We start from the raw sequence: 24148 nt of genomic DNA on the forward strand, positions 1-24148 counted from the left end.
GTATGTGACGTCACTGACATCACAGATATCACGTCAGAGTGAATCAATCTCTATATAATCAATCTTTATAATTATTCCTCAACAGATGTTAGGCATAGTGGCAAAAGATCAGATTGGAGATATTTCACTTTAGAAGACGATATGGAAAAATCAAAAGACCCTGAATTACATAGAAATACCTTTCCTGGTTCTAATGTACAGTAACTATAACAATAAATGTGTAGTTGCACCACTCAGTTCACACGGGTGTGATTTCTTATATATTATAAGGCGTGCTGGATTAAGAGTGGCTGCTAAATGCCTAAATTGTAATTGGACTAATGTCCAATTACTAACAACCTAGATATAGTTTGTTGTACGTCTGTAGCGAAAACAGCAGATCTACAAGCCCACAATGTGTTGTGTTGTTGAGATACATTGTAGGCTTGTAGATCTATTTTCACCCCATGTTTGTCTATTATGATATGTATTCGTAAAAACTATCAACTGCTGTTCAAACGAAATGCACACATGCTAATAAGCTGCAGACAGAGCATGTGCGTACCATGCGCACATGCATGCACACACCCACACACTGTCTGCAGCTATCAAGCATATCAGAGGAAACACTGGCCAATTAAGGGCCCTGTGTGAGGGGGTTGCATTCCCACAATCCCGTCTCCTTCATGCACGTACATGCATACGCACACAACATACATGTAGATGTATGTATATTTACTGACTGACACACTTATACACTATGCTTTATATGGCAGTGGACAGTGGTTCTCAAACATGTTCGAGTCAAGCACCCACAAGTTAATTATGTATTAACCCCTAGTTAATTATGTATTAACCCCTATTCTGTGTTAGATGTAACACAGAAAAACTGTTAAAGCAGTAGTTCACCCAAAAAAAAAAATATTTTCTATCAATTACACCTGCATGAAGCCTTGAATTCATGGAGATTTTTTCTTGGTCACATTCCTGAGCCAATAATTTGATTACCAGCGGACTCAATTCAGTCTTCTACTGACCAGCCAGCCACCCGGTCATCGAATTAGGAATGCAACAGATCTCCTTGAACTCGTGGCGATGCGACGTGTTGTGAGCTTGTAGATCTGCTATTTTCACTAGCTTGGGTCTAGCTCTAGCTCTCTCAAGCTAAAACGTTTGGGAACCAGCGCATTAAACCATCCCTCATTTTGTCCGGGACCCTCTTGCACACTCCTCAATGACACCTGGCTGTTTCCCCAGACACCGGTTTGAGAACCCACTGCACTGCCCTATGGACTTTGCAACCCCCTCCTCATGTCTTCCTAATGATACACCCACCAAATTCCTTTAGTTCTCTCCCCACAAAAACGCAAATACACACAAACACACTAACCTGAGGTTGGAGGGCCCTCATTAAACCTGTGGCTCTGAAGAGAAGAGGATTAATGTCACTGAGGCTTTGCATGGTCTGTCAGACGCTGTGCGTGCTTTCTGTGTGTTGGTGTGTGTGCGAGGCTGCGCGCACACCTTTCCAGGGAGTTTATGGGCTTCAATTTGACAAAGATTATAAGTATTTGTGGTTGTAATGGTTGGTGATTTTGATTTGGCACTTTTACAAGTTTCCATTCATTCATCAACAAGTTGATTTCTCGCTGCTATACTGACTTTACTGTCCAGGCATTGGTATTAAATCATGTTTTTACAAACTGTTATTTTCTTTTAAAGCTCCTATGATATTTTCAGGGCGTGTCATCGGACCTTTAAAGTGAGAAATGAAGGGGTAGAGATTAAGATTACAGAGAATTGTGGAAGTTTGGTTGGAAGGGGTTATGGCAGTGGTTATCAAAGTAGGGTCTGGGGACCCGTACCGCCAGAGGGAGTTCCAGGGGGAGGGAGTTCCAGGGGGTCCCCATCTTAAATGATTGATAGTTATATAGGAATCAAACTGAACCTTACAGGTCGAGGTTACAAAAAAATGGTCCCAAATGGGACTTTGTAACCCCATTTGTAACCTCAATTTGGTCCATGATGGCCTTAATAGAGAGAGAGAGAGAGAGAGAGAGAGAGAGAGAGAGAGAATTTTACTGAGAATTCCAGGTGTTGTCTGTCTGCACTGCAGGGCTGCCTACAAGGTACCCTCTGAGTCCCTCCAGCCTCTCTCTGTCTCTCTACTCCCAACTTCCAGGCAGTGTGTGTGTATGTGTGTGTGTGTGTGTGTGTGTGTGTGTGTGTGTTTGGTGGGGGTGAGTTTGGGGGGCTGGGCTTTATTCGCGGGGAGGCGCATGTCCACAGACCCGCTGTCTGTACTCTGTCCCATAGTAGTGACTGCAGGAATGACTGACTGACTGAGGGAGGCAGTCAGAGAGCAGAACGCACCAAGCCAGCGAGCAGTGCGCACTCGGATGTGTGGAGGCGACCACCACGGCGAATGCAACTTTTTGTTTCGGTTGCCCCGAGTTGGTCTTTTGTTGTCCAAAGAAGTTCGATGTGTTTGTGTTATGCAACGCTACTTCCATCCTAAATAGTGACCAAAAAGTTTTGCTTTTTGAACTTTTTCTGTGCACACTCTCAGTCTCTGAGCTTTGCCAGCCACACGGAGACCACCGCACCGCGCACTGCGAGGCACAGGCAGGATGTCGGAGTTTTCAGTCAACGACCACCTGGAGGGCATTCTGTCAGACTTTGAAGGTATGTAACATAAGACTGTCTGTTTCACTGGCCTAAATTGCAGCTAATTTACAAAGAAAGGAAGGAGGGAAGCGGTTTAAGTGGAAAACATATCGCCCTGCGCCCTTTACTAGTTCAGGCTGGATAACTGTTTGTCACTCGTGCGTGCGTTATTTAGCATTGATTTAACATTACATTGGAATATTAAACGGCTTGCTAATGCCAATGCGCAGTTTGCGCACACTGCTTTTTTGTTGAATGCCCCGACCTCCATGAGGGCGTGCGTGTAGTGTACATTTTTAGTTAGTGTGTGTGTGTGTGTGTGTGTGTGTGTGACTGTGTGTGTGTGTGTGTGTGTGTGTGTCCACGCTGCGTGCGTGTGATGTAGTAGGCTATAGTAGCCCATGAATGCACGCACTCACACTGTCTCTGATCTCAAGTGCTGCAGTCTCTTTATCAACAGTGCGATCGATGGTAATCGCATGGTCATGGATTGGAATCTGTCCCTGTGTTGGGGCTATAGATGGTATAGCTTTCATGTTGTTTATCCAACAAGAACCTTTGTTTGTTGTAGGCCTACCTACCTGTGTTGTGTTGTGTGCTCATAGTTTATTTAAATGCATGGTTTTGTCTTGTTCTTCACGCCACCCTCTTTTGTTCTCCATAACTCTGAGGTCTGATAGAGCATCTGGATTCTAATCACACAGAGATTTCATGAATCATGCTAGGCTAGGCTATATAGTGCCTTATATCTCGTGATGTATAGTGAATTAAACATTGGATATGTTGGTTTTTTTAAGATACTATTTCAGAGCATTTTTGATGATCAATTGAGCGAACGTTTTCTGGCTCGGATCAATACATTCATATTCATTGGTAGGCATATCACAATTTAAAATAAATGTAATAAATTAATGCTATATTATCATTAGGCCTAATTAAAATCGTATATGTCTTGCCAGTTATTTGGGGACCCACTTGCACTAATCCTGACGGCCCACCAGTGGGCCCCGGCCCACAGGTTGGGAATATACATGTACTATTTAGATATTGTCACTTTGTGGAGAAATATTATTGTTATGATTGTTACTGCAGCCACATGCCACTGCAGGGCGATCCATGCTTCTTTATTGTGTGCTGCTGGCAGCTGCCCAGCTGTAGGGAGATGAAAGAAGCTGTTGACTGCAGCAACACACACACACACACACACACACACACACACACACACACACACACACACACACACACACACACACACACACACACACACACACAGGCCCCCAAGCAGCAGCCATTCTTTACAGCCTGGCTCTTCAAAGTCTACCCTGAAGGACTGGGGCATATGGTTGTTTGATGGAAATATCTCGTTGCCACCAGATCCGCCCCGCCAGCAATAGCTCCAAAACATTGACATCTTCTATCCATAACATAGCTTCAAGCTAAGGTTATAGTTACTTGTTGTGGCAGATCGCCTGGCAGGTTGGCATGATTCCAAGGACCCTGGCCCTGGACTGGCATGGGACCACAGCGATGCCAGGGGAAGATTATATTGTTTAATACATTGTGAAGGTCCAGTGACACGGGTCCCCGCATTCCAATTGGCCTCCCTGGTTAGGAAACAACGGATAAGGATCCCTTGTTAATTCTGACAAAAGAAGAAGAAGGAAAAAAATGAGGTAGAGGACATCTTCACCACTTTCAAGCCACTGGCATCCCTATTTTGGGCATATCATTATTATTGAAATATTACATGTAGCCTGACATGCGACTAGGGTTGCGATCCGTTAGGATTATAACCATTCCGGTTCATTAACAATCCCCTCAGTTCTTATAGGGGGTTCCAAATGAAACCTTACAGGACTGTTCTGAGAGAGTACAAATGGAACCAAATGGACCCTTACCAACTGGGTCCATTTGGTTACATTTGTACACTCTCAGTGAGTTATGGTAGGTCCTTGAAGTAAAATAGTTTAAGAACCACTGGTATAGTAATTGCATAGCAGACATGAAGTCCACATAACCAGCTCTGACAGTGTGATAAAAACGGTTCCAGAAACGGTTCCAAATGTGAAGGAACCGACTCGGATCCCAACCCTACGTTGGAGGCCATCGATATTGTTCTTTTCTTTTTGCTGAGGTTTGCGTGATCTGCGCAAAACCCCTTTTGGTGTTTTAAACATTATGTTATAATTTAGCTATTGAAAAATAGCAGATCTACAAGCTCATAGCGCGCCACCGAGTGGCGCGCTACAAGCTTGTAGGTCTGCTATTTTTGAAAAATCGTGAAAATATTTATTCCAGAAAACTGGAGGATTTAGAAGGATTTTTTTTAATTTTGAGGTCAGGCCTAAATGGGTCAAATGATAAGGGACAATATCGGTGGCACCCAACTGTACGACACAGTTGTACGACAAAGTATTAAATTGGGCTGAAGTGGTTAAGACAGTTTGCAGAGGACTACCATCGTGCACGTTGGCACAGACCTTGAAATGACAACATCACGGATGTGAATATAAACCGGTGCCACATTTATCTCCTCTCACATCCCACTCCTTCCTGTCTCTCTCCGCTGTTCTCATAAAAGTATGAATGATGCCTTAAAATAATCCTCGTGAAAACGGATCATCCAAATTTAGAGTTGCACAGGTTGCAAAGCCCCTTGTCTTCCCGTATGTCATGGGAAACTGAGTAGAAGGAATTGCCCCCCCCCCCCCCCCCCCACATACCCCCACCTCCCCTCTCTTTCTGCATTGACGAATTGGATTTATTTATAATGATTCAACTTTCAGGTAATAGGCCGTGGCTTCTCTGCCTACCGGGAATGGCACCGCACAACATAATCCTTAACCCCATGAACTCTATAGCAGTGGTGCCCAAACCTTTTCATGCCAAGGACCCCCAAATTGACACTCTACGGACCCCCATTTAATGGCATTTCTATCTCTGGGACCCCCGATTTATATTGTAAAATCAATGTTAATTTAACTCTGAGAGTGTACAAATGGAATCAAATGGACCCGTTAGGGTCCATTTGGTTCCATTTGTTTGGTTCCAATATACACATTTGTACACTCTCAGAGTTACAGACCCACAAGGGTCCATTTGGTTCCAAACTATCATTTAGCTGTGGACCCCCGGACCCCACTTTGGGAACCACTGCCCTATATTGTCCCTATTCTCTTGGGCAGTGGGCATGGGATAATATAGGCGATCACTTGGTGAAAATAGGCGAACATGCATGTGGCAAAAATAGCAGCCGTGAAGTCTTGAGAGCTTGTAAATCGGATATTGTAAGCATGCAAAGAGATTTGGTGCGAAAAAGCGGGGTCGTTATTGACACAGGTACAGACAACTAGGGGGCCCCATTCAACAAAGTGTATAACTGAGTGGTTAAGATAAGCAATTAAAATTCAGCTCACATACTGTACTTTATTAATGGGACCTCCTCCTTCTCAAAGATAGGGGGAGACAAAGGAACCTTTGGATGTAAAGAGGCAGAGGGAATTCGCAGGCGCACACACACACACACACACATACACACACATACACACACACACACACACACACACACACACACACACACACACACACACACACACACACACACACACACACACAGTAAATACAAGATAATGGTAATAAAATATACCGGGGAAAGGAGAAAAATATACTGACTAATAATTTAGCAAGAGAACTGTCAGCAATAGAGAGAGGAAGCAATAAGAGAGAGACCTTGTTTTTCTTATGGTGATCCATCAAGTCCTGGGGCCCTGCAGGGATGGTCCAACAAAAGCTGCTCTCTCTTTCTCTCTCTCTCTCTGTCATTCTTCCTCTATTTCCACATCGCACTGTTTAGACAGGTGTTGCTCCGTGGGGCTAAACAAAGTAGCCTTGTAGCGTCCGGTCAGAGAAAGCCACCATTGCTGAATTTGAGTGCCTTTGTCACCTCAAAACATCGGCACGAGAGTGTTAATAGTAGTTAGCCTCCGCCCATCGTTTACGACCCTGTACAAGGCGTCGGCAGCGAGCTCATTCACTACTGTAGTGTGTGTCTTACTTGAGTTGAACCCAGCCAGCATCTTGTGTGGGGGCAACAGGCCAACTTATGCAATGTGTTAGAGATTTACAGAGCTAATGCGTCTTATCTCCCACCCTCCTAGATTCTTCTGAGATGACTCTTCAAGAGCTAAGCTGATTACCCACAATAAGGCTGTCCTCGCGGGTAGAGAGAGATCAGCTAAGGCAGTAGCTAAGGCCCGGGCTAGAGTAAACACATTTAGGATCGAGTTGCGTTGCTGGCCCTCCTAACCCCTTGAGTTTGAAGTGAACAACATGGGCTACCTGTGACTGCCCTCTGTCCCCTGACAACCAAAGCACTGTTGCCCTTGATGCCTCCATGAAGCCAACGTTGTTTTAAATTGCCAGACAGATGTTTGTCCGCCCGCCGCCCGCTGGGAATGAAAGAAGACAGTGAGTTATCTCGCTGCTGTCTTCAATTTTCTGTGTTCCAGTACTATACTCTGAACCCTGTGGCTCGCTGCCACCGTCTCCTTTGGAGGCACAGGATCATCAGATGTGACAAGACTCCTAATTCAATTTTGGTCACAGGGGATCGATTGTTGATCTCAAAGCTGCCCATACCGCTGGAGGGCTCAACGAATCACTGTGCCCCCCCCTCTCCCACAGTGCCTGCTTCAATTAGCGGGCCTTTCAATCCGATTCAGGAGAGCCAACCCCTTTGTTAAGGCATGTGATCTTGGAGAGGGGACTTTTCTTGTAGTGTTTTTTACCTTATCAAGTGAGGCCCGGGCCGGGCCCCTTTTCCGAAACAAAAGGGCCAGTGTTGTGCTGTCCCACGTCAACCATGTGTGTTTATGTAGATGTGTGTGCAGAGCACATATAAACATGTGGGAAGCTGCTGAGGATTCTTCGCTAAATCAGAAAAGCGTGATTGTGCGTGTTTGTGCGTGTGAAAGGTAGATTGACTCCCAGGACAGGAATTTACCGCTGAGTGCTAAACTCTAATGAAGTTAAGGGGAGGGGGTGTCAGGCACACACCACTTTTCTCAAAGCATTTGTATCATCAGATTTGCTGTCCTGCCAACCCTAAAACCAGCACACGCTTGCAAAACACTCCAAAAGGATAAATCTTCATCTTATTGCTCGATTGCTGTGAGGCGAGAAAACTGTTAACTGCTTAAACAATCCTTCTAGAATAAATTCTCATTTGTTCAAATAAGGATGAAAGTGTCATCGTAAACCAACTAAGTGCCACAATCGCAGAGCGGCTCCTAGGTTTGAATACAGGAGCCAGCGGGTAGCGGGGAGGGATTAGCAGAAGGTCAGAAGGGTACGGGTGGTCCCGCCCTCCCCCCTGTCACCTACTGGTACTCCAATCCAGCAAAGGCCCCCACCCGGACCCCCAAAACATCAGACGGTCCCATGACTCACTGACCCAGTGACATACAACACATACACACACACACACACACACACACACACACACACACACACACACACACACACACACACACACACATACATACAATGGTTGAAATGCAAATACACATATGGAATCACGTATGTACACATAATACAGTCAAATGCACAAAATGCGTCACATATTAGCATAACACACACACACACACACACACACACACACACACACACACACACACACACACACACACACACACACACACACACACACACACACACACACACACACACACACTCACAGAGCTAGTGGTCTTTGGTCGGGTTGACAAGTGGCACTCAGTCAAAACAAAGAGCAGGGTGTCCCACTCCTACATTCCAGTCTGCATTAAGTCTGTGGAGCTTTGTGTGTGTGTGTGTGTGTGTGTGGTGTGCGTGCGTGCGTGCGCGGCTGTCTGTTTGAATGTCGATCCATATGTTTATGTGAAAATCCTTTTGTGGGTGTGCCATGTGATAGTGTGTGTGCTGTGCACACTACCCCAGATGAACTCTCGCGGGGCCCATTTGGGGTCCAATTTCACACAAATGAATACTGAGGATCTTATACTGTGTATGTGGGCCATTCGTGGTGTTTGTACGTATGTCAGTGCGAGTCTATGGCGTGTGGATGTGGACCTCCCCCACGCTATTGCTCTATTGGGGGCGGCCATAGCTGAATGGTTAGTGAGCTCCGGAGGTCCCAGGTACAATTCCAGCTCTCAGCAATGTGCTGAAGTGTCCCTGAGCAATACACTGTTCCCCACTCAGCTGGGTGAAGTCGAAAACTGAAATTCCCCCGTGGGAACGGTGGGATGTGATAGGAGGTATACTCTATATAAAAAGAATGAGTTCCTGCTGCATTGGGCTCTGGCGGAGGGTGCATGGGATCGGAGAAAATGTCTAATTCTTACATTCTTCTAATTGTACGTCATCTACCTTTACAAAAATGCAAAGGTAGTCCAGCAATCCTACTGATGTCTAGAGTTTTGACAGAATATATATAAATAAAGAATCGACGGGTTAAAAGGTTGCGGTCACAAACGGGGCTAGTGTAACTGTATGAGTGATGAGCTAAAACAGCCGTCATATTATATAGGTTCCATATAGCGAATAAAGTGAGATTGTGGAAAATGTTGTAACAGGGTCACGTACTTCACATGCTCCTGTGTGTCTGTTCTACCGTCATGCGATTCTTTGGCATGTTGCAGCAGCTAACAGGCTGTGTGTGTGTGTGTGTGTGTGTGTGTGTGTGTGTGTGTGTGTGTGTGTGTGTGTGTGTGTGTGTGTGTGTGTGTGTGTGTGTGTGTGTGTGTGTGTGTGTGTGTGTGCGCACTCTCTAACTCACCTGTCACCAAGTTACTATTCACTTATGACCAATCCTTTTCAGAAAGCTTCTATCTTGAACTACCTTAATGGCGTGCACGCACGCACGCACACGCTCGTGCACGCACGCACGCACGCACATGCTGTGCTGCCAAGCCGTTCTTCCGTAACAGAGCAGATCTTGGCAGAACATCAGTGAAGGCTGCAGTGCTCAGACATGTCAAGGAGCATTCAGGCCCTCAAACCATGCTGGGTCCTCGCCTAATGAGACTGTGAGAGAAGGCAGGGAGCCATGTTCCAGGAGATGATAACGGCGTATGTTTACATCATCTTCATATATCGGGTTTATATTTTTTTCTCTGTCCGCTTCTCGTTCTCCTCAGAGGTGAAATAATGACCTTCCCACACCAGTCAGAACAACTCTGTTGAACCACGTGAACCCTATAGAGACCCTATAGAGCGTCGCAGTCCCGCCTCCTACCCTGGACCAGGAAATTAAACCCAATGCATTTTTCCCATAGACATTTATTAAAGTATTTATTTAAAGACGGTTACGCCGCGGACAAAGCCAACTCGAGTCGTGACAACTCATGACAACACAAACAATATTTTGGACCAAACAAATAATTTTAGTTTTTTCTTCTTTCTAATTATTTGTTTGGTCCAAAATATTGTTTGTGTTTTCATGAGTTGTCACGACTCGAGTTGGCTTTGTCCGCGGCGTAACCGTCTTTAAATAAATACTTTAAGAAATGTCTATGAGGAAAATGCATTGGGTTTCATTTCCTGGTCCAGGGTAGGAGGCGGGACTGCGACGCTCTATTCTTGGCATGTAATAAAAGGGCAAACATCCGGTGAAAATTGCAGTTCTACAAGCTCAAGCATTACAAAGGGCTTTAGATAATTCATATAGTTAATCTTTCAATATTTGTAAGGCGATTTAAGTCTGGTTCTTTTATCTCCCAAGGATTTCAGTCAAGTCCCATAAGCTTGTTTCAGTTTCAGTTCAGGGCCGGGCAATTAACCATTAAAATATATTGACTTAATCTTGCAGTTTTTAGAATATATTTGTAAAATATCATATCAACAAAACAACATTAAAGCATTCTTCTAATAGATTTGTAATCAACTACATTGATTAGTCTGAACTCCTTAAAATTGTATTCATTCATTGTATAGTGGCAAGTTTGCATCATGTGCTTGTAGATAGATCTACTATTTTCACTATATAAAACCAAAAACGGTATTGCAGTCGCTGTACCGCACTGTTGTGACGAAAAGAGAGTTGAGCCAGAAGGCAAAGCTCTCTGTCTACCGAGCAATCTTCGTTCCTACTCTCACGAAAGAATAAGGTCGCAAATTCAAGCGGCCTAAATGAGTTTTCTCTGACTGGTGGCTGGCATCTCCCTTAGAGATAGGGTGAGAAGTTCAGTCACACGGGAGAGACTCGGAGTAGAGCTGCTGCTCCTTCGCCTGGAACGGAGCCAGCTTAGGTGGTTCGGGCATCTGGTTAGGATGCCTCTCGGGCGTCTCCCTAGGGAGGTCCTCGATGCACGTCCCACTGGGAGATCCCAAGGCGCAGATGGAGGGATTACATCGACTCACTGGCCTTGGAACGTCTCGGGATACCCCAGGAGGAAGTCACTAATGTTGCTCTGGAGAGGGAAGTCTGGAGCTCTCTGGTGGAGCTCCCGAGACCCGACTACGGATAAGCGGTTGAAGATGGATGGATGGAAAACCAAAAACACGTTAATTCGTAATCGAGGCGAATGTTTGAAATAATCGTGATCTCGATTTGAAGTAATATTGCTCAGCCCTAGTTCCATGTATGTACATTTTACAAAAATGTTTGTAACATGACGCCTGTGGCTGTCTGGGGTTACATAAGTGGTTCTGTGTCATCTACAAGCCTGCAACATTGACAGACAGACTGTTTTTTTCAGGCAGGAAAGGCGGGGAGTTTGAAGTTTGTGCGGTCTCACCCTTTAATATGTCTTTTCTTTTTAATGTTTTATTTCAGCCAACAGGTGCTTAAGAGGATAAATAGCAGCTTTACATACATAACTAAGTGATGTAGGCATTAGTGTGCGTGCGTGTGTGTGTGTGTGTGTGTGTGTGTGTGTGCGTGTGTGTGCGTGCGTGCGCGCGCATGTCTCTGTGTCTGTGTGTATTTATGAGTCCCCAGGCACTGTGTTATTTGCAATGTTACGACATTGCAAACGGCTGGCTGGAATGCATCTTCCAGATGTGCTTTTTAGTAAGTGGAAGTAGGCTTCACCACCAACTAGACTAGGGTGCCTAGTGTTTGTGTGCATGCTTGTGTGTTTGTGTGTGCACACATGTGTGTGAGCTTGAGCGTGTGCAGACACACTCGCGTGCGTGCGTGCATGCGTGTGTATGTTGTGTGAGGACGTGCATTCTCCCATCCACACTTTGGTTGTCAGAGCTCTACACCTTCAAGGAATGTGGAGAGAGAGAGAGGGGGTTTGCATGTACCTGGACAAGCCCAGACAAATCAACCCCCCCGACCCACACCTCCCTGCATGTCCACAGGCCAGCCCTCCCCCTTCAAACCAGGCCTGGTGTGTAGAGTAGACGACCCCCCCCCCCCCTCCTCCTCCATTCAAGACTCCCAGTCCTGGTGGATTCTAGAATTGGACCTCCTGGGCCTCCTACAACCTGGTTCAGGTTGAACCCTGTGCTTATGTTACTTGTCAGGTTCATATCCCACACACGGCAATCAGCTACCCTGAATCCTTTTACTTACTTACATGTATGTAAAACTACAATATAAATACCTTGACGGTGTGTGGAGTGCAAAAATTGTTTTAGGCTGTCGCCACTGTTCTCCACTGTCTCCACTGTTCCCTCTTTCAGCTTTCTATATCTTGTGGCTTTAGAGGCAGAGAGCTTTAAAGGAAATGGCACTGTGTGGGTCTCTCTTGTATTGGAGGCGGGCAGTGGCTGAGAAAGGTAGAACAGTTCCATTCCCGGTGCCTCCTGGCTTTGCGTTCTTGAGAAAGACAATGAACCCAAACCACTCCCCATGCGCTCTTCAGTAGTCTCTTAATAGTCAAGATGGGTTAAATGCAGAGGACAAATTCCAAGGTATGGGCAAATGTACTTGGCTAATATCCCAGTGACAACAACATAAGAATATAGAAAGGTTGTTTAATCCTCTTAAAAAGAGGTCACAGCCAGCTTAGTGTACCTACTCATCAGTCCAGATTATTATAATGAAAAGTTGGTTTCTACATAGTTTGGCTTGTAGGCGTCTAAAATAATTGGAATAGTGCTTCAGAATTGAGTGGGGGTAGAGGTACGATTATGTATACCTCTCTCTAATAGCCTACCCTACCCCTTGGCTGCTATCTCTGTGCATAAATATGCTTTTAATTTAGCTTTGGAACTGGAGTTCCCCTTTATAACCACACCCATATCAGTGTGTGGAGGACACTGATAGAAGCTAATAGAAGATAATGTGCGTGTGCGTGTGTGTCTGTGCAACTGTGCATGCTTATGTGCGTGCATGCATGTTTTCCGGCTGCAGTTTCAGAAACTTTGCCTTCTCTGAGTCTGACTGAATGCTTGCATTGTTGTCGCCATTGTCTTTTTTTGTTTCGTTTTTTTTAAGACGAGAGTGGGTTCAAAGGCATCATCGGTGACTGGCCAACTAAACAACTGGCCATCAACACATGTTTCTCATTTGAAGCAAAGTTGTCGATTAATCAGTAGTGGCAGTTACAGTATGGCCAGATTTGGAGGATGCACACAGTAAAAAGTCATCTGTATTAATTTACTGAAACTCAGAGAATGTACAAATGGAACCAAACAGACCCTTAAAGGTCAATTTGGTTCCATTTTGTACACACTCTGAGTTAACCCATTAAGACTAAAAACAGACCTGAGGCCTAAAAACAAAACGTATGTTGGAATATAATTGTCTGTCAGGTGGTAACCTCATATGTTCAAAACTATGACTTTTCTGGATTCAAATTGAGGAATAGCAAAAGTAGGTTAGGGTGGTTAGACAGGGGATGAGTGGGGTAGTGGAGGGGTGGTGGGTTAGTGGGGTGGTGGTGGGTTAGTGGGGGGGTGGTGGGTTAGTCGGGGGGTGGTGGTTAGACAGGGGATGAGTGGGTTAGTGGGGTGGTGGTGGGTTAGTGGGGTGGTGGTGGGTTAGTGGGAGGGTGGTGGGTTAGTGGGTTGGTGGTGGTTAGACAGGGGATGAGTGGGGTAGTGGAGGGGTGGTGGGTTAGTGGGGTGGTGGTGGGTTAGTGGGAGGGTGGTGGGTTAGTGGGTTGGTGGTGGTTAGACAGGGGATGAGTGGGGTAGTGGAGGGGTGGTGGGTTAGTGGGGGGGTGGTGGTTAGACAGTGGATGAGTGGGGTAAAACCAGACGGTCCCCGAGTCCCACTATATATTAACTTCTACTGACTCCACTACATCTCAGAGGAAAATGTACTTTACTCCACTACAATTTGAATATTTGAAAACTTCAGTTACTATAGTTACTTTGCAGATTTGTATTGTTATTTCAAAACATACATTAACGCCTTGAGCCCTACTGTATATGATGCAACACGTTATTTCAAAAGAGTACTTTTACTTTTGACACTTTAAGAATAATTTGATGGCAATACATTTGCACCTTTGCTTTAGCTTGTAACAGAGTATTTTTACATTGTGGTATTGATACTTTTATTTAAGTAAAACATTTTAGTACTTCTTCCATCAAGGCCTGAGCAGTGTTTCTCAACCAGTGGGCCTGGGACCTTAAAGGTGGCCATGAGCTGCTCCTACAGCGTCACGGACGAGGAGTGACTCGAGTACACAGAACTATGTATCTCATGCTATTGGTTCCAGACTTCACGCTCAACGTGACATTTGGCTCCCAGTGTGAAACTAATTGAGAGCTGCTATGCAAGAGCAACTGCAGCACTTTAAAAAAGGGATAGGATAGTTTATTATTATTATTTTTCTAAATTTTGGTTTAGTATTTCACATCCCGAGGGTCGTGTCAAATGGTTACAAATCGTGTTTTTTTTTAATTATTTTTTTTACGTGTTACTGTCTGTGAAATGCCCGCTTGTTTTGTAGCAGTGCTAATGGAAATGAATCGGTCCAGTTAGCCAGTCTACCGACTAGTTAGCTAGCTGGTAGATACTAACTTTTCAATTATTATTATTGTTAACAAGAAGCCTGAGATGATGAGCAATATCAAACCCAACCCGTCCCAGAAGACCCAGAAGACTGATCTTCCACTATATAGACGATATTACATGTTGTTGTGTGATATTTAAAAGCAGCTATCCTCATGGAGCGAGGCGGTGTTGTGACCAGGTATAAGATAGGATTTAAGCATACAGTATATATACAGGAGAGAGGATACACTGGAACAGTTAACCTGGAACAGAAGCAGCTCCTTCTCCTAATGCCCTCCCTACCCCCCCTCTCTCCGTTTCCCGACCATTGGGACTCACACACACACACAATTACAATTTACAATTTAGGCATTTAGCAGACGCTCTTAATCCAGAGCGACTTACATTAAGCAATAACAAAAAGCATGGCATACATCACATGTATAAAAAGTAGTTATCATGAATCATGCGTAAACTAAGAACGTAACAGTGGAGTATCTATGTAAACTATACATACTATACTATATAATATATTATACATGTGTACTATAAAGTGCTATGACTACATAAAGTGCAATTCTAGAGCTGTCTACATAACAAGCTATAAGTCTGTTTAAAATACTATCTAAGTCTACATAATGTGCTATCTAAGGGGCTAGGCTAGGGCAAGTGCTACGGGCCATGGTGGAGTCTGAAGAGGTGGGTTTTCAGACTACGGCGGAAGATTGGGAGTGAGGCTGCAGTTCTGACTGCAATGGGAAGTGCATTCCATAGTTTTGGAGCCAGAAGGGAGAAGAGTTTGGGACGTGTGGAGCGTTGTCCCGGCGTTTTTAGTGAAGGTACCTCCAGCTTCCCTGCGTTGGCTGATCTGAGTGAGCGGGAGGGTTTGTAGGGTACGATCATACTTGTGAGATATGGGGGGGCCATGCCTTTGGTTGCTTTGAATGCCAGCATCAGAGTTTTGTATTCTGTGCGGGCAGCGACCGGGAGCCAATGGAGCGAGCGGAGAAGGGGGGAGACGTGTGAGAATTTAGGTTGGTTGAAGACCAAGCGTGCTGCGGCATTTTGGATCAGTTGGAGGGGCTTAAGTGCACATGCCGGTAGGCCAGTAAGGAGGGAGTTGCAATAGTCAAGTTTTGACAAGACTGTTGTCTGGATTAGGAGCTGGGCTGACTCCTGGGTGAGGAACGGTCTAATTCGTCGTATGTTGTAGAGTGTAAACCTACAGGATCTAGTGACAGCTGTGATGTGTGTTTTGAACGAGAGCTGACTGTCCAGGACAACACCAAGGTTCCTGGCTGTCGGGACAGACTTTACCAGGGCGTTGTCTACGGAGATAGTTAGCTCCCGCATAGGGCAGGACTTAGCTGGGAAGAACAGAAGCTCACACACACACACACACACACACACACACACACACACACACACACACACACACACACACACACGAGAAACACCAACAACACACACGTCACACACATGCAATACAATGAAAAAAGCTCTAACGCAAACACAGCACGAACAAATAAACATGCCAACAAGACACAGTACGTACACACACACACACACACACACACACACACACACACACACACACACACACACACACACACACACACACACACACACACACACACACACACACACACACACACACACACACACAAAGGAAAGAAACACAGAGACATTTACACAAGGGGAGAATCTGCTTCCACTCAGAGGGAATTTGATCCTGACCACCCCATGCTCTAGCCAACATTCCCTGTACGACTCACAGGCCTGCACTGTTCCCCCATCCCTCCCTCCCTCCACCCCCTTCTCTTCTGGGGTGTTGGCCACGATCCAGCGCAGCACTGCATCAATGCCACTGCAGCTATCCCTGTGTCCCATAGGCATAGTAGACCCTCAAACATATAGCATAGCTGCTATGCTATATGTTTGAGCATAATGTATAATGTAGCATAATGTACCCTGTATGGAGTGTCCCACCCACAGTGGCTCACAAGGTGGCCTGTTGCAGCTATACCGTGTCCCCTGCTTAAACCAGTGGCTCACAAGGTGGCCTGTTGCAGCTATACCGTGTCCCCTGCTTAAACCAGTGGCTCACAAGGTGGCCTGTTGCAGCTATACCGTGTCCCCTGCATAAACCAGTGGCTCACAAGGTGGCCTGTTGCAGCTATACCGTGTCCCCTGCTTAAACCAGTGGCTCACAAGGTGGCCTGTTGCAGCTATACCGTGTCCCCTGCATAAACCAGTGGTTCTCTACCTTTTCAGGCTGTGACTTCCCAAAACAATCAGATTTGAACTTTGCCCCCCCAAAATAACCATATTTGACAGATGAATACTGTGAGAATAGCTGATCTACAAGTTGTGAGCTTGTAGACACTTATAATACTGTGTGTTGGTTTGTTTACTGCAGTGTTGAGTGAGCAAACAAGGTTGCAAATCATCTGGGGACACCCACGAAAACATCTGGGGACACCCACGAAAACATCTGGGACCCCCCCCTGCCATAGACCAGAGGTTCCCAAACGTTTTCTTTTTGCTCAAGACCCAAAAGAGAAATTAAGACGTTTGCCCGTGGACCCAAACTAATGATAATAGCAGATCGGCAAGCTGGAGTGACCATAGGTCAGGACCTCAAACATAAACTATAGCAATGTACTCTGTATGGAGTGTAAAGAGAACAAACTCTGCACACTGGCTCATACCAGCTCTTCATCAGGCTGATGAAGAACCGGTAGGGACATTGAAACGTCATGTACAATGATGGTGTAAAAGGAACCAATACATCTTTAAGCTTTGGAGCAGCCTCAGCCCAGAACCTGTTTTTCTTTTCTGGATGTGCGTGCTTTATTGTTTGTCCCTGTATGGAGTGTCCTACCCTAGTGGCTCACAATGTTGCCTAGTTGGATGTCAGCCTGCTTTTTTACGGCATGGGTCAGTCCTTATGTCTCTGGAGCTAAACTCAAAACAACCTGCTGGACCGATCATCAGCACCTCACTGCCAGTAAGGTCACAGAACTACCTCCAACTATTCTCTTCACATATTTTATAGTACTATATATTATACAATTATAATTTTATAATTTTATAATCATAATGTAAGTTAACGACCGAGACCCACAGTAGAGCCACGTTGTGACCCAGGGATCCACATGGTTTCATGTTCCCTATTCTCCCTCTCTCTTCGTCTCACTGTTCCTGTCTCTCATTTTCTTCTCTTTGGAATAAAAGTAGTCTTTATTTGATGTAATAGGGACATACTGGTGGCTGTATCTAATCACAACATCGTGCATGCATTACATTCAGCCTGTGACCTGAATTGAATTGAATACTATTACTCAGAAATGTAAACAGCACGTGGTATAGTACTACATTAAAGCTCAAAGGATAACACACAAAGTTCCTGGAGACTTGTTTCCATTTCCTCTATACCCTCTATGCCTATATACTATATTACTATATTACTAAAATGCATTAGCCACCTAATCCCTATATACTTAGTTGACTTGATCCCCTCCCTCCCTTTTCCTTCTACACCAACTCTCTTTGACAAAATATCAGATCTGCAACACGCAACACTACTCCACTTGCCTAGCTCATGTGGTTATCCTGTGGGTTTCCTCAAAAACACAATTAAACGGAACGGATGGAACATGGTCAGCTCAGCAGTGATGTCAAGTAAATCGTGAGTTGAGATGGGCTAAACTTGACAGTCCAATAAGACAAGGTCCTTTTAAAAAAACAAATTACGTTGCAATTGTTCACCTCTTTGGATTATGTCCAACAACCGCAGAATATTGCATACAACTTCAAAGGTCTTCTGACAAGCTAAGCTAACTAAATCTAATTACCTTAACCAAACCACAAAGTCATGTTAAAAACCATTGGACACCACAGCACTCAAAATTGGATTTGCAGTTTTTTTTAATTATTCCATTCCAATTAACCACCCTATTCAAAAACGTTCAAAAATAGCCAAGCTTAAGGCTTAAGTTAAAACACATCGTTGTGATACAAGATCATTTTCAAGTTGCTTTGCACCTATAATCAAATGCCCAAATCAGGGACGTCAGGGTGAAAGTTCTTAAAAGCAGAACAGATGTCGTTAGTGTGGTTGCCTGAAAGGGCAACACACTATAGTACTTGTTGTTGTTGCTTTTAGAAATTCCTTCCAACGTCCATGTGAGAGGAAACGTTCCAGAGTGACCCACAGTGGAAGATGGTGATGTGTCCCCAACTCTGAACGTCAACAAGGAAGCATGCTATCATCACCGGACAAAAACTGTCACACCCACACACAAACGCACGCATACACCCACACACACCCGCACCCGCACCCGCACACACACACACACACACACACACACACACACACACACACACACACACACACACACACACACACACACACACACACACACACACACACACACACACACACACACACACACACACACACACACACACACACACACACACACACACACACACACACACACACACACACACTCATTCAATTCTCCAAGCAAACTCCATGAGCAACAAGGGCAACAAGGAATCATGGGTTGTCACTCTCCGACTCCATGACATGCACGCGCGTGCACACACACGCACACACACGCACACACACACACACACACACACACACACACACACACACACACACACACACACACACACACACTTTCCCAGAAACCCAACCCTGTGAGTAAATATGACGTGGTGTGTGTGCGTGTGCGTGTGCGCACACACGCATCAGTGGGCACTGGTTTGTGTGAAACAGAGCGAGAGAGAGAGATTGTGCGTCTCTTGTTTTTTTTCCTTTTTTACTATCAGATTCTGGAGGTATTAATAAGAAGAAAAGGATTAGAGTTTGCACAACTGTGAGAACAAGCCCGACAGATGGACACACACACACACACACACACACACACACACACACACACATGCAAAGTTGAGCGGAGACAGGGCGCTCCATTAGTGTTGCCATATCCACTTATTATAAGCGACTTTCTTTTTCTGAAAACTTATTACAGTTTTATTGGCTTGTTTCTAAAGTGCAGTTGCTTATTTGGGGCCGCTTGCTTCCAAATGTTTTTTTCTTATTATTTAAATCAGTGGTTCTAAAATATTTTCTATGTATTTGAAAATGTTTTGTACCAGGGGAGGCCTCGCACCAGGTGTGTGTTGTACTGTTGTTAGACAGTTTAACAATTACAATTGAATAGTCCACATTTTATTTCAAGATTTCTTGAAAACAAGAGATCTACAAGCTTGATGCGACGTGCTTTGAGCTTGTAGATCTGCCATTTTTAAATATCCAATGCAAACAGTAGGATAAGTGCTCATATGGCCTAGTAGTCTCTTCCTTTGGGCTTGTTTTTCTAGACCTGGTTTCTCACTTCTCTCACAGAATGTGGCAACGCCGTGCTCCACTGCCACCATAATTATTTCCACAGTGTTTGACAGGGTGCCAGCAATTACCTGATACCAGGGCCTCCTTATCTACTCAGAGCTGTGTGGAGGGGCAGGTTCACACTTGTAGCCACGGTTAGCCTAGCTCTCTGTTATCCCAAACAACCCAGGTTTTGGACCAATTTGTTATGGGTCGCGAATAAAGATCCTGTTTGTTTTAAAGCTGCACTATGCATACCTTTCTTGTTCCACCCCGAATTTGAACCTGGTTTCTTTCGTAAGTGCTGACATTTTTACCATTGAGGCAGAGCCTGGCTGCTTGCACAAGGGGATATATTGAATCTTGACCATCATCAGGGCAAAAAATCGTGTCAGATCCTTGTGTGTAGTTGAGACATGAACTTTGACACGATCTAAACTCCTCAATAGAAGAGCTGGGAGACAACATGATGCAACCACCCCAGTGTCTTTTCTTTCCCCTCTTTCCCCCCCTGTTTTTCAAACCAAATATCTCTTTTGGATCTCAACAAGCTGAAAAGGTTTTGCAAGTCCTGGCCTAGCTCCCTCGATCCTGCTCTCCCTCCCTGACCCTGCCTGGGGCCTCTCCATCCAGGCCACACGCCATCGCCCTGCCCTGCTAGCAAGTACAGCTAATTGTCCTGACATATTGGGTGGGTGCGTTCCTAAGTCCACTCTGACGCTGTGAAGACACAGCTGAGCTCTCATCAGGGGAATCATTTGTAATTTATTTTACATACGAGAATCACGTTAGCCATAGTGCCAAGTTACGTTGGACCTCCCGTTAGTCAGACCATTACTAACACTATCCCAAAACCTAACCCTAACCTCAGTCCTAACTGGCCACGCATGAGTCTTAACCGGCCACGCATGAGTCTTAACCGGCCACGCATGAGTCTTAACCGGCCACCCATGAGTCTTAACCGGCCACCCATGAGTCTTAACCGACCACGCATGAGTCTTAACCGGCCACGCATGAGTCTTAACCGGCCACCCATGAGTCTTAACCGGCCACGCATGAGTCTTAACCGGCCACGCATGAGTCTTAACTGGCCACACATGTGTCTTAAAGGGCCACGCATGTGTCTTAACCGGCCACGCATGAGTCTTAACCGGCCACGCATGTGTCTTAACCGGCCACGCATGAGTCTTGACCGGCCACGCATGTCGTAGCCACGGGTGAGTTTTAACCGGCCACGCAGGTCTGACTAACAGGATGTCTGACTTAATGGCAGTCCCCGTTACATTAGCCAACCAGGGCTTGGAATGAACCTACAGTATAGAATATAGACTTGTACATTTATTACCTATTAACATGCTTAAGAATGTTTTTAGGCTTTATAGTATGTGTATTAGTGGGTTCTTAGCAAAGCTAAAGTATGACTTTAGGATGTGTTACCACCACAGATCAAAGCATTTTTGCCTATGCTGTATGTGCATATCTGCACGCATGCACAAAAGTGTGTGTATAGCCACACTGCTGCGATCTGATTAGTCACAAAACTGTGCAACTTTCCCTGTGTGTGTGTGTGTGTGTGTGTGTGTGTGTGTGTGTGTGTGCGTGTGCGTGTGCGTGTGCGTGCGTGCGTGCATGCGTGTGATGTAGCTCTTTTAAACACTTTCCTTTCATTCTGCCCTAACATGTTTGTACTGTGATTACGGAGTGAGAGATGTGGCTCCGTGTTCACAGGTACTCTGGTGCAGTTGCCAAACATGGTATCCTACAGATACTGACAGGGGAACCCCACAGTGTAGTGGCAGGTGCCGTATCCCTTTGACATGGAGTTCTAACCCCACAGTGTGGTGGCAGGTGCCGTATCCCTTTGACATGGAGTTCTAATCCCACAGTGTGGTGGCAGGTACAGCGTCCTTTGACATGGAGTTACATGTAAGTAAGTAGGTCGGAGGGGCTTATTGTCGGTATCAGCCAGAACGTGGGAGTCTATCCCCGTTTCGCAATGCTCTAGACATCTGGGAGATGGATTGCTGAGGTGGAGCGCAACACCTACCATAAATCCGACGGATTGTAGTGTAGTGGCAGGTACAGTAGCCTTTGACATGGAGTTATATTCCCCCAGTGTATTGGCAGGTACAGTATCCCACCATACGACTTAAACCTTATATACTTTGCCATACGACAAATAGAAAAACTAGTCAATTATAATCTTGTAGATTTTCTTTTGGCTATTTACAAACATTTGATTGCATCCACACAGGAACACACACAGACACGAAGAAATGTACATTAATTTAAAAATGGGCCTAAAATATAGCAACACCAGGCTAGGGTTAGTTCAGGGTTGTGGTTAGTTTCTTTCTTTATTATTATCTTTTAGTAAAAGCTGTCATCTAAAACTCCATCCCCAAAACAATGTTTTTAACATTCAGACCTTAGTTAATAAAATACAAATAATAATATGTGCCACCACTATCGCAGCAAACCCTCTCGCTACTCTGACTGTTCGCAAAAAAGAGAAACAGGATCCTGAACTCAGACCAACATCCCGTCCTCACAGCGGGGTGACCTGTACCATGAACACAGAAAACAAACAAATTAAATATTATTTCTGATTTCTCCAACATTCAAGCATTCTCCATAGCATTCAACCGGCTTTGTAGAGCAGGCCACATACATGTATGTTATCAGTCAGAGACACTGAATATACCTCGGAAGTGTGTGTGGGACCTGGGTGTGCACGTGTTTGCACAGGTGTGTGACTGTGTGTGTGTGTGTGTTTTATAATATTCAACATTCTACAATGTATGATTGCACGTGCATGCAGTTGCACGTAAACATTATTCTAGCGCGCAGGGCTTTGTTTTGCTTTGTAATGCTACATTAATTTCCTAATCCTTTCCTAAGGGCTAGGAATGTAGTGAGGATTGTTAAGACCCTCATCACTACATGCTTAACCTTAACCCTTACCCTAACCTTTACCTTTACTAAAGGTAATTCTACCTGGGACCCCTCCCCTTCACACACCTTATCTTTCTACCCTTGTGAGGACAGGACATTGATGCTGTATTGTAGAGGAACATATTCACGCACGCACGCACGCACGCACGCACGCACGCACGCACGCACGCACGCACGCACGCACGCACGCACGCACGCACGCACGCACACACACACACACACACACACACACACACACACACACACACACACACACACACACACACACACACACACACACACGTATTCATTCCCTTACTGGTGTGATATGATCTCTGGTGCTGTAGGTCGGAGACTGTGTGATGGAGAATGCTTGATAGTACTATTGTGTACACAGCCAAATTCACCACTAGCTATGGAAAAACACCACATACAATGAATGCATCTCTTTCTCTCCCTCTCCCTCTCTCTCTACCAAATACTTGGCATGGCCATGGAAGAACTTTTCTTTGCCCAATATATCCAGGGATATATAAAAGATCCCTGATTCGCACACATAGAGCTCTACAGTTGTGGTTGTTAAAGAATTGGATGGAGTTGAATGGACTTAAGCGTGCAGACGGAACCTAAACATTTGATATTTTATCATTTGTAAAGTCTTCAACCAAAGACAGATAGACATCATGGCACAAGCGTCACTATATGTCATAAGGTCACCAAAAAATGCAGTTCTACAAGCTCACAAAGCGTTGCAATGTGACACATTGCTAGCTTGGAGATCTTAGTAGGGTTTTGTTGTAGAAGGGAAAAGCAGGGGGTCAAGTATACGGACCCCTGGGGGACCCCAGTCGACAAAGTATACAGGGTTTAAGTGGTTGTTCACCTGAAGAGGTCAAAGGATACTTGACTTATCCTATACTCAAACCCTACTGAGTGGAACTCAACACAACTGGGTGTGTTACAGCTGAACATGATCGCATTATTTTGTCATATTGACAAATATCACACAGATAACAAAAATACATTGCTGCTTACCTATACTAGTCTCAGTAGTCTGTGAACCCAAACTCAACCTTTGAATCAATGTCTGTCACTCAAGTTGTCAGTTATCACAGTCATCGCGGGTCGTATCTATCAACTGCCAGCTGGGCGTTGAAGATGATAACATCGGCCATGGATGGAGATGATGACTGGATCAGTCACAACAGATCCTGGGTCAGGTGTTCCAC

At 45.0% G+C, this 24148-nt stretch overlaps 1 protein-coding gene across 1 annotated transcript in view; it reads left to right on the forward strand.

Moving 5' to 3' along the window:
* Positions 1 to 2355: 2355 nt before the first annotated feature.
* LOC306937150 (uncharacterized protein) overlaps positions 2356 to 24148 on the forward strand; it is a gene marked incomplete at its 3' end in the record, with an annotated part of 28851 nt that continues 7058 nt past the window's right edge. Inside the window, exon 1 of the mRNA XM_079520816.1 lies at positions 2356 to 2664. Coding sequence (XP_079376942.1) covers positions 2610 to 2664 — 55 coding nt within the window. The 5' untranslated portion in view covers positions 2356 to 2609. The remainder of the gene's footprint in view (positions 2665 to 24148) is intronic.

The sequence above is a fragment of the Electrona antarctica genome (assembly GCF_951216825.1).
Source record: "Electrona antarctica genome assembly, chromosome: 14".
In the NCBI taxonomy this organism is placed as follows: Eukaryota; Metazoa; Chordata; class Actinopteri; order Myctophiformes; family Myctophidae; genus Electrona; species Electrona antarctica.